General features: G+C 40.6%; 1 protein-coding gene across 4 annotated transcripts in view; it reads left to right on the top strand.

Moving 5' to 3' along the window:
* ESRRG (estrogen related receptor gamma) overlaps positions 1-12,382 on the top strand; it is a 620,633-nt gene that overhangs the window by 428,680 nt on the left and 179,571 nt on the right. For all 4 annotated transcript variants that reach the window (XM_013055573.2, XM_045081156.1, XM_004751470.2 and 1 more), the window contains exon 2: positions 6,929-7,344. In XM_013055573.2, the coding sequence (XP_012911027.1) occupies positions 6,929-7,344 (416 nt within the window). The remainder of the gene's footprint in view (positions 1-6,928; positions 7,345-12,382) is intronic.

The raw sequence follows: 12,382 nt of genomic DNA, 5'->3' as shown, positions 1-12,382 counted from the left end.
TGATATCACAGGACCATTTCTTTTCCCATTAATAAAGTTTATCAACCAGGAAGCACCAGAAATCATCTGGCAATACAAATTGAAGCTACTGCAATCTCCTACATCTAAAATAGTCTGGATAACTTAACAAGGTGATCAGCAGTTCCCTCTCGCTTGCATGGCACCATGAGAGGGGATGCTGGTGTATTGACAGGTATTTTCTAACACGCGTACTTAACAACACCCTCAGTCTTGTTAGGCTGCACACTCTTATTAGTGCATTTCTCCAGCCAGTTTTCTGGGCCTTCATCGCTGAAAATGTATATTTTATGTTTCCCTTCCTCTGTTGGAGTCATAATAGGAGTGGAGGTATGGGGTTCTAGGGTCTATCTGTCGGAGTGGGTGGCCAGCCATTCCTGATTTACCTGGCACTAAGGAGTTTCCAGGACGTGGGATTTCAGTGCTTAAACCAGGATGGCCAACCTAGTGTGATGTCAGATCAAAGTTGCGAAAGACAGGATCATTGAACTCTGGAACCCTAAAAGCAGGTGGGATTTCAACAGGATCCTTCCACATGTTGGTTTTGTCTTTAGCTGTGCAGTTATTTTCAGGGGGTACTTGCTTTCAATAAGTGTCCAGCAATGAATTAAAATTCTCTTGCTTGCTGCCCTAAATTTCCTTTTTTGGTGTAGTACACACCCTTTTACAGAATTAGGAGAGCTTTCAGCTTCGAGAGAGGCCCTGATAATGTTTTGAGGAGCTAGCTTCCTGTCCCCATGCCGCCGAGCCTCCTCTCTCGTCAGCATCTCAAGCACCAGCTTTGCAGGGAACTGTTTGCTTCTCGTTCTTGATGGAGTAAGTTCTTCCAGACTAAGTGCGCGCGTTATTCGAAGAATCAAGAAGCAGCATTAGTAAATGACTGTGATCCTGTTATGCAGAAATCTGGTCCAGTAGATGGGCCACAAGGTTTATTGAAGAAGGCCTGAAATTATCCAGAAGTGTGTGTGCATATCTGTGCACGTGTGTTTTAATCTTTGTGAGCATTGTGGGTCAGGATTTACAGTTCTTCGTTTACAATTAATGATCTCTTTTCATTAGGTTAACCAGGCAGACCTTAAGATATTTCTTATTAAAAGAAAAAATCCTTTCTTTTCCTTCCCCAACTAAGCCAGTGTACCTTAATGCAATGATGATATGTTAGACCCAGTAGTTGTCAAAGCATCGTATTACTGTGATGCCATAATGACACCCTGTCTCTGTAAAGTAGTCATGTTTTCTCAAATCACACGTTGCACCGTTGATTTCTGACATGACACTTCATTCGGTTGCTTTCCCTTTTCTTCAGCATCACCATTCTCTGACAATAGCAGCTGGTGCCCATTTTGTTACTAAGTGATTCACATTTTGCCACTTTACGAGAGTGCAATTAGTTGAAGCAGGAAAAAAAAAAAAAGACGCTCATTGTAAAGTAGATGCTTGAAGTTGTAACTCAGGCAGTGAAGGGAGCTGCTTGCTGGGGTCATGGGCTCTGAAGCCTGGGACTCTGGGAGCTTGGCATAAATCTTGGAAGTTTCCTTCTGAGCACATTAAAACAAAACAAAGAAACCAGCAGGCTAATTTTTTTTTATATTTAATTTTTTATTTAAAAATACTTAAATATTTATAATCTGGTGATTTCAGAAGGTAGAAAACTGACCAATCCTCACAGATTCGTTCCTATCGTGAGTAGATAGTGATTAGGTTAGCAGGACCTGAAAACCTTCTTTTCCAACCCTGAAATTCTGTGATTCGATAAGAAAGCTAAGGACTCTTGTCTTCCTGTTTCTGTCTCGTATTTGTAAACTTGCAGGTTTGCTGGCTGCAGTGTGCTTACCTCAAATTTTTGGATAAAAACTGATGCAAAGTGTTTGGAGTTTATGATGAAGATGGGTACCTTTTGGGGCCCTTAAGGAAGAAAATAAAATAGTGACTTCTTTAGTTGGCATTTATTCAGCTTATTAAGGTGTCTGTCCTTGGTATGGATAAAATAAAAGTTTCAAAAGATCTTGTCTTAGTATGACAATTAGGAAACCCAAAGAACTGTGCATAATATGTTCCTTAAGAGAATTTCATGCACCATTTTTTATTATTATTATTTTTATTTTTATTTTTAAATTTTTTTTTTAAGATTTTACTTATTTATTTGACAGAGAGCGACCAAGCAGGCAGAGAGGCAGGCAGAGAGAGTGAGAGAGGAGGAAGCAGGCTCCCTGCCTAGCAGAGAGCCCGATGCGGGGCTCGATTGGGATCATGACCTGAGCTGAAGGCAGAGGCTTAATGCACTGAGCCACCCAGGTGCCCTCATGCACCATTTTTTAAAGTAAAGAAATGAAGTAGCAACTAATTTTGAGTTTGTATAAAATTTAAATGATGAACTACATCCGCTAAAGAACTTACCTGTCGATGAAGGACATATAGTATGTATGACTGTGGGACATTGTTGTTATGACAGCATTTAACACCAAGTATTGGCTAAGCTGCCTTGAACTGCAGACCACCTGGGTTGGACATGGACGCACGCATGTGGGAATTCTAACTCGGGGCGATTCATCCAAGGTCGCTCATTTACCTGTATCTAGGTAGAATCTCTGAAAACAATTAAGCCTGATCATTATAATATAAATTGAATATTAACTTACATATTATCTTCTTGTTTCCCCCTACAGCAACCACTTTAATTGATTCTTATTCTTTCTCTCTTTCTCTCTATACCTGCACGCGTCTAGCACAGTTAATTAACTTTCAAAAATTACATTTTGAAATAGTCCAGCAACTAAGAAGTTGTATTTGCCTGATCGTTAGTATCTATCTCCAAAGGTAAATTTTACCCTTGCTGACTCTTGGGCCAGGCTACGAAGCATGATCGTCAGAATTCCTGAGACTGTATGTCAAACCATGTTAAAAATGCCTCTTTATACAGGGCTGGACTCACCCTGGCCTCAGGAAAGTTGTTAAATCCCTCAAATTTAGTGTCTTCTGCAGAAGCAAACTGTGAGTCTCCACATAGCTGTTTCTCCCTCCAGTTTTTTCTCAGGGTGTTCCCTCAGAAGTGCTTTGGAAAGTCTCTTGTTTTGCCCCCTGTGCATCTCATCATTTCCCTTCAAATAATAAAAGCGAGTGTACTGAGGCTTTAAAATAAATACTTCCCACACTTTCCTACACATGTTATTTCTATTCGCAATTCTTAACTAAATTTAGATTTTTATTAATCCAATGTGACCTAAAGTTTCTGCGTTAACAGCACAATGTAGAATTGGGCTCATTCTCTTTGGCTACAGATAAAGCCATCATCTCGAAAATGGCTCTTTCTGACAAAAAGGTGTTCTTTTGAAATAAAGTCTTATTCACTACATTCCTCTTAGAGTTAATGTGAATTTTAGTGCCTCTAATTTTAGATTGAAGTGAAGTCTAGAATAAAACCCACCAGCTGACAATTGAATTTATAGATAGTTGTGAATATTTCAGGCTTGAATAATAGAGCTGTAGAATTTCAGAGACAGAGAGGAAGAGAATTAAGACCCGCTGTAGTTTTAGGGTATAATGTAATGGTGTCTAGGAAGTGTTTGATGTGATGAGCTAAGTAGTAATTAGGAGACAACTGTGTTCTCTCAGAGATTGCTGTTTAGGTATCATTCCCAGCACTGGGGAGGATGACTTAGCTGAGGCCGGCCGGTGGGGTGGCTGGGAAGGTCTTAGGTCGCTCTGTGTGGTGTCACTTCTACCCCTAATTGCTTGGCTTTAAAGAAAAAAAAAAATTCTCTGTTGGCTTCAGGACATTTCTGCGCTGGACTTTGGCATTGGACCTGAGTTCAAATTCCGGCGTTCCCATGCCCTCACTCTGTGACTTTCGGGGCACTGGGTGACGTTTGAGGCTCTGTTTCCTGAAGATGAATTCCTCCCTCACAAGGTTGTTTTGAGGCTTAAGTGAAGTAGTATGAGGAGGGGCTCGGGTCAGTGCCTTCCAGATTGGGAGCATCTGATAAACGGCAAGTCTGACTGTAACTATTTCCACTGGGCAAAAGGTGTTAACTAAGGAAGCAGCGTATTGTCTGAAAAGAAACACGTAACCTAGAGCACAAATCCAGTTTCCTCGGTCTCATTTACAGCTACACGTGCTAGACCTTGTGCAGGTGAAGAGACTGCCACCTTCCAGAGACTTCCCCAGTAACTTTTTTTTTTTTTTAAAGATTTTATTTATTTATTTGACAGACAGAGATCACAAGTCGGCAGAGAGGAAGGCAGAGAAAGAGGAGGAAGCAGACTCCCTGCCTAGCAGAGAGCCCGATGCGGGGCTCGATCCTAGGACTCTGGGATCATGACCTGAGCCAAAGGCAGAGGCTCTAACCGACTGAGCCACTCAGACACCTCTCCCCAGTAACTTAGCTTCCTAATGTCCTTGCTTCCACGCAGGTTATTGCAAAGTTACGGATTGAGATTTCGGAGGAGACAGCTGGCTGGAGACTCCCTATTTTTCAGGGACTTTAACAATATGCATTTGGCACGTAAACATTTGGTGACTTAGCAAGTATCTGTTCCATAAACAGGAAAGCAATTCCTGACCTTGTTTTTTCATCAAAAGTTCTGCCGACTGTCAAGGTCCATGAGAGAAAGACTGAGGGGAAGAGAATTGGGATGAAGTTGAGCACAGATGATACAAGAAAAGAGAGAGAGGGAGAGAGGAGGGCCTGGAGAAGACATGGTATGTTCTGTGACCAAGCCACTCTCTGGGAAAAGAAAAAAAAAAGAAAAAATTAAGAAATGGTGACTTGAGAGCAGATGGCGAAAGAGTTAATTGTCATCGCTGTGAGAAATTCAGTGCCAGAGAGAGGAAAGGGGAGCAACCATGTTTTAGTACCCTAATAACTTCTAGCTCTAGTCCAAGATCATAATGTATGTGCGAGCAGTCCAGTAATTATAAGGTAATAAGTGAAGTGGTGGGGTAAGTGCTCTAAATTAAAAGGAATTCGCAGGGCTGCTGTAAGTCAGTGCCGACCCGCTTTCTTTCAAACGTTGACTTGAGGAAAAGTGCTTAGCCCAGAGCGCAAGCAGGGAGTCGGGGAGAGCGATCTATTAATTACAGCGCTCATTAACGGTGACGGGTACAAGGCAGCAGATGCAGAAGGAGAGGACCCCGTAGTTCAGGCTGGCGAGGGGGATACTTTCGCTTTCACTAGCTCTTGAGGAAAGGACAACACGAGTGGGTGGGCGAGAGCGAGAAGGCATTTTTGTGGGTTTCTCCTTCCTGTTTGCTTTCTTTACATCCTGATACTGTTTTACTTTAGAAAGCAGAGCAAAATTCCCAAGGTGCGGTGTACTGGTTAAGAGGCGAATTTTCGCTCTTGATGCTTTGCTTTAGAGACAGCTTTCTTGGAACAGTGAAGGGAACTTCCCCAATAGGATTTTTTTTTTTTTTCTCTTTAAAGTAACAGGATAGTGGGGGGCGGGGGGGAGGAAGACCTGGAGGAGAACATGAAATTTGGGCAATGAAAAAATATGCTTAGATTTATAGTGGTAGAGATAATTGCTTCCCTTTGGTTATATTGGGACAACTCCCCCAAATTCTAGTGAATCACCATTACCCTGTAGGATTCCTATAAATCACCTTTCCGCTGGGAAGCAATTAGCCAAGTCCCCTTCTCAACTGTCACCTCTTCTTTCCATAGCAGGCTCTCAGAATATTCCTAGAGACTTGGCTAAAAGGGGTTTTGCAGTATGGCTAATCGGAAAGAAAATAGGACCAATTATATCTTTTCATCTAATTACCTTTTCAGAAATTTAATCACTTACGGGTCCAACAAAGAAAGAGGGGCAGTCCGTGTCTTCTAGATAAGAGAGATAGTTTGTCAGATTAGATGCCTCATGTTTCCTTTTAGGAGGTCTGATGTTGAAAGACTAAAGCAAGTGGGGGAAAGGGACCATCACAAATCCCATTTTTCTTGACAAAATGCGATACGTTCATAGTTTGCTAAATATAATACGAAGTATCAGATTTATGGACTCACAGGTATCCTGAAGGCTCAGATGGCTTTTCCTGATTCGTCTCTTAAACAATGGCCAATCACACGTGCAGGAACTTGCACATATGTATTCATCAGTACTGGTGACCATTTCACTAAGTTTTGTGGGCTCTAGGATCTCATCCTTACATATTGGCTGGAGTTTTATACCTGACACCTTTCTTGATTGCGAAACAGCTTTGAAATAGAGCGATTCAAAAAAAAAAAAAAAAAAGCAGCAAAGCGGCGGAGGATATATTCCCTATGTGTCTTAGATCAATAAAAGACACAGTTATGCTTATAGAAGCATGTTGACAAACAGTAATTACAGAGCTGAGGAGTCATCTGTTCAGTCTTGAAAATGAAAGTTGGATTCTTCTCACAGTAACATGATTGCAGCATCGGAACGTGGTGGGGAAGAGTAGCGTGAGGATAAATCCAATTTTGGAAATGATACGGACTTTTAAATCACTCCTCTTCCACGGGTAAATTTAGAATCTAGAGTGTTGATTTAGATATTGACAGTGGTTCTCTAGGAGGAAGGTAAAATAAAAGGAATCTGACCCATTAGAGGTTTTGTTTATGGCCTGTCTGGACACTTTGATGTAACCCTGTCATGCCCTTATGCTGATTACCTTCTTGTAGAACAAGAGATATTGACTAGAGAATGAGTGATGTGTAGTTCCAGCTCTCACCGACTTTGCTCAAAGAGCAATGTCTTTAACATATGAATTCTTCTATTTTTTTTTTCCCTCCTTTCATCCTTGCCTTTGGCTTTCTCTCTCTCTCTCTCTCTGTTTTTTGTTTGTTTGTTTGTTTGTTTTTTAACCTTCTCTTTTTTTCTACCCCTTTAGTCGCCGTGTTTGACACTCTCTTTTTTTCTCTCTCTCCGTTTGTATCTCCCTACATCTCAGGCTTCTCTGCAGAATGTCAAACAAAGATCGACACATTGACTCCAGCTGTTCGTCCTTCATCAAGACGGAACCCTCCAGCCCGGCCTCCCTGACGGACAGCGTCAACCACCACAGCCCAGGTGGCTCTTCCGACGCCAGCGGGAGCTACAGTTCAACCATGAATGGCCATCAGAACGGACTTGACTCGCCACCTCTCTACCCTTCTGCGCCTATCCTAGGAGGGAGTGGGCCTGTCAGGAAACTGTATGATGACTGCTCCAGCACCATCGTGGAAGATCCCCAGACCAAGTGTGAATACATGCTCAACTCGATGCCCAAGAGACTGTGTTTAGTGTGTGGCGACATCGCGTCGGGGTACCACTATGGGGTAGCATCGTGCGAAGCCTGCAAGGCGTTCTTCAAGAGGACGATTCAAGGTTAGTGTTGCACCTGGAACGACCCTACCCTCGTCCAGCCTTCCAGTTCTTATCCTTGTTGATCAAGTCGTACAGTCTTAATTCTGCCTTGAGTACAAAATAGAAATGGATTACAGTAGCTTGTGGAGCAATTAAAGACTAAACTCCCCCAGATATGCCTCCTATCAATTCTGCTTTCACCATTAAGCTCTAACGAGGACATGATAGGAAGCTTTAGGGTTAAAAAAAACAAACTGCTGCTGTTATCAGAGCAATGTGGGTCTGTATAGCAACTAAACAGATAACCCTAGATCAGTAGTATTTTGGCCTCTTTGGTTCTTCTTGCAGATGCATGGAAATAATAAATATTTTAGAGCAGGGTTCAGGGTTTTGAAACTTGAGCATGCATTAAAATCACCTTGTGATCTTGCTAAAGGCAGATCACCAGGCCCTACCCTCAGAGAGTCTGATTCATTACATCTGGAGTAGAAGCCCAAGAATTATTATATATAAATATATATATGTATTTTATATAAAAATAGATACATATATTTTATATATAAAGATATATGTGTATATATAAAAAATAATATATAAATATATATGTATAAATATATGTATTATATTTATACATATGTGTGCATGAATATATGTATATAGAATATATTTTTTATATAAGTATAAAATATAAATTTATAAATATATATATATATATATATATAATTTATTTATCTGACACAGAGAGAGAGCAAGAGAGGGAATATAAGCAGGGTAGAGTAAGACAGGAAGAACCAGGCTCCCCGCTGAGCAGAGAGCCCAATTCGGGACTCGATCCCAGAACCCTGGGATCATGACCTGAGCTGAAGGCTGATGCTTAACAACTGAGCCACCCAGGTGTGCCAAGAATTTACATTTTTAACAAATTGCCTGGTGATGCTCATACCGCTGGCCCAGGGACCATGCTTTAAGAACCACTGCTCTAAACAAATTGAATTTCCCATTAAAGAATGGGAAGAAGAAACCTTTCTTCTTTCCCTATGGTTGGATATACTTTCCTCACCTTTTCAATGAGTTTTTAAAAAAGCCTTCCAAATTATTCCTAATTATAAAATATACCTGCAATGTTTATAAGATATTCCCAAACCTGTATGGATTTTTAGCTTTATAAATAGCAATATAAATGTAGAAAAATGTGGCCGAAATTTGTGTGTGCTCCTTTTAGCTCACAATCCACAAATAGAGACCTCCGTTCATGTGCAACGCCATAGATCTGTACTCTTATAGGAAATTATAATTTTCACTTTTGTGGTTCCTTTGTGATCCACTTTTGGAGAATATAGGGAAAGGAAAGAATTAATTGCTTATTGGAGATCCTCAGCTCATTCTATATTCTATTCTATAGAATAGATTATATTCTCTCTATATATTATTATATAGAATATAATCTATTCTATAGAATATTCTGATTCTATAGAATAGAACATTCTATTCTTACAAATGCAGATGCCCAGGCTTCATCCCAGATCACCTCAATTGGAATCTCTGGGCGGGGGGAGGGGCAGCCCAGCAATCTGTGTGTACTCCGCAGGTGATTCTGATGCTTACCCAGCTTTGAGAACCATGGCTCTAGGCTGTGTTGCTGCTGATTTACTGACTGGCCATTGTCTCTAATGGTCCCTTCTTGGATGTAACTGAAATCAGTTTAATAACTTCGTTATGTACTGATTTTTAAAGTGCAAATGAGACTGTTTGGTTAAATTCTAATCCTTCCAAATGTTTTAACAAAAGGTGATTATGAAATCCTTTATGTGTACATAATCTCCCACCTTTTTTTTTCCCACTCACTGTTCTTAGCAGAATGGGTTGTACCATCGCCAATTTGCTTTTGTGCGGTCTGTGACCTCTCCGCCCTGATTTGTAGCTGATGGAGGCGCAGTTAAAGGGTTGACTTAAGGGACTCCGGTTTTCAAGACATCATAACTCTGACAAAATTGATTGGCTATTTAAGCCTAACTTTTTCATAGCCTTTTAGAATTTTAACGGAAGAACACAAGCCAAGTTAGTCTGGAGTATGTATGAATTCCCTAGATATTTTGATGGCTCTCTCTTCCTATTTTATGGCTTATCGTTGCCATATTTTATTTACCATTTTCTCAGAAAAATCCTTCATCCCCTAGAGCTTTCTTTTCTTTTTTCTCATCTGTAAGTTGAAGGCACTAATACCTACTTCAGGGAATGTTTAAGGATAAAATGTAATGGGAAATCCTAAGTAAAGTGAGTAAAAGCAATGGTGGTCGACCTGTGGAGCTTCCTCAAACTATTGGGCATTTGAGAAATGTCTTCAGCCTGCTTTCTAACATTGTAAAACTTGAGAATGAAAACATATTTCAAATCTTTGGGTTCTTACTGGCTATTGTCCAAAGGTATTAGAATACTTTTGTTACAGAGTATCTGAAATTCAAACCGTTAGTAATTCAATTTTTTTTATTCAATTTATACCGCTCTGGCATTAAAACTACCAGAAGATAAGCTAATATTTTGGGATAAATTAACAGGTGCTCTGTATGCTGATATAAGCAAGAGATTCTCACTATAAAAACCACTTCCCTGTGCTCAGCAAATATTTACCGAGGACCTACTATGAGCCAGACGTGAGGAAACTGTCTGGAGCTGCATCTTACCAGCATTTTATTAAAATTTTGTTCTCAAACCTTTGTGCATTGAGGTGAATTCCTCTACAAGCGTCTCCTGTCTTGAGGGAATACCAGATTTTTAGTAATGGTGGTGGTGGTGGGGTGCAGGCAGTGGTTCAACTCCTTTGTCCTTCGTATGTTTCCAAAGATAGAACAAGTATGAGACAATTTCCTGGCAGGGTTTTTTGTTTTTTGTTTTTGTTTTTTTTTAAATCATATAGCTTAGATATTAATAGCTCTGCAATAGTTAATTACTGAGCAATAACTAAAACAGAGCCACTGGAATTCTGTGCCTGATTCTTCCTTAGGATGCTGAAATGCTACTAGAAGCTTAACAGAGCAAAGCACAGGGTGATTCTTGGCATTGATGTACAGTGCTCGGTTTTACTCCATATTGAAGAGAGCAACTTTCAAGGATTTTGAGCAGGAGACAGAGATGTCACTGTCCAGATTAGCACTCTGGACTCGCCCACCTGGCTGGGCTTGGAGCTGGCAGCTGGGCGGCACTGAGTAAGGCTACCCCGCTAGCTACATCAGCAGGGAGCACACCGTGGTGCTAACTGAGCCCCAAAAAGGCAGTGAGGCAAATAAAGGGATTAAATTGTGAAAGTATAATGTAATAATTAGGGTGGGAATTGTAAGGAAGGCGGGAACAGCCCCTCCTTTCTGAGGCCCAAGGGAGATAGCAGTTGAACTCCAAAGATACTCAAAGTGGCTTGGAATCTCTTGTAGCATCACAGAGTCTTACTCTGATGCTGAAGGGACTATCTATTCTCTTGCCTTGAGGCAGCCGTGCAGCCAAACTCTCCTTGACAGATAGAAGTCTCTCCCTTCCCGCCCCTACAGCGCTTCAGGGAATGAGAAGAGATTATGCAATTCCCCTTAAGAATGAGTCTTTCTTCCTGTTCCTAAGTCTTTCTTCCCTTAGGCCCGGGACATTATGTAAGTGTGGCTTCTGCCTCACCAGCAGGCTCTTGTTGACCTGACTGCGTAACCTGTGCATTCAAAGGCGTAGTCATGGGGAATATTGCCTTTTCTGTTTTTTATTCCCGTTCTATTGTAATAATTTATTTGTTTTATATATATATAAATTTTATTTATTTGACAGAGATCACAAGTAGACAGAGAAACAGGCAGAGAGAGAGGAGGAAGCAGGCCCCCCGCCGAGCAGAGAGCCCGATGCGGGGCTGGATCCCAGGACCCTGAGATCATGACCTGAGCGGAAGGCAGAGGCTTCACCCACTGAGCCACCCAGGCGCCCCTATAATAATTTATTTTTAAGACTGATTATGTAATATGTAATGAATATCAATTATAAAAGAATTATAAAAGAATTAAAAAAGAAAAATACTTCTTAAATTTACAGACAAAAAACCATAGATCCAGAGCATATCTTAAGAAAGGTAATGAGGGGCGCCTGGGTGGCTCAGTCAGTTGAGCGCCAGACTCTTGGTTTCCACTCAGGTTACGATCTGAGGGTCATGAGATCGAGCCCAGCATTGAGCTCTGTGCCCAGCAGGGAGTTTTCTTGAGATTCTCTCTCTCTCCCCTCTTTTCCCTCTGCCCTTCCCTGCCCTGTGTGGTCTCTCTCTCTTTAAAAAAAAAAAAAAAAAAAAAAAAAAAGTAATGAGAATTGTTCTTTTCATAGATGAATTGGGGATTCCAATTGTGAAAGGCAGTTAATCATGAATTCCAGTGAAAGCCAACCAGAAAGGCATATTTTATTTATTGACTGTTTCCAAGTCATCATTGGGAAACTATTGAATTAGGTCAGCAGTTAGGGAAAAGTCAGGGTGTTTTTGTTTTGTTTTGTTTTCTACTGACCAGAAAGTTTTTAGAAGATTTGGCATTCCTGTCACCAGACAGGGTTAGAAGGCCACCAGTGACTTAATTGGCATTTTCTAGGTGTTTTTTTTTTTTTTAAACTGTGTGTGTGTGATATCGTTTTTCTGATTTCTTTCTAATTACACTGTTAGTCCCAACCCATAAATGAGTGGAAAATTTTGTGTGTGTGCACCTTCTCGTGAAGAGTTTTCCCCAGACTGTAGTGAAGAAAGGGAAATATCTTTATATGCCCCTCTCAGAGTGTCAATACATAGTATTTAACATACAAATACTTGCTCTCTATTTCTCCACTAGAATATGGAAAATAAATATTTATATATTATTGTGTACCTGCCATGGCCATTTCAGCTGCTCATTTCTGTGCGGGAGATAGGCATTTTATATTGCCCCCACTTTTATGAAGAGGAAATTATATGTTTAAAACATAGGGTTTGGCTTTTTTTTTTTTTTTAAGGTATTCATTATAGCATAGGTTTTGGGTTCATATAAAACCAGACCTAAATAGAGCCCCTTAGAACTGA

Source organism: Mustela putorius, unplaced genomic scaffold (genome assembly GCF_011764305.1).
Source record: "Mustela putorius furo isolate JIRA1106 unplaced genomic scaffold, ASM1176430v1.1 tig00000508_pilon_pilon_pilon, whole genome shotgun sequence".
Lineage (NCBI taxonomy): Eukaryota > Metazoa > Chordata > Mammalia > Carnivora > Mustelidae > Mustela > Mustela putorius.
Note: the sequence above shows the minus strand (reverse complement) of the source record. Positions and strands in the feature narration are given on the sequence as shown.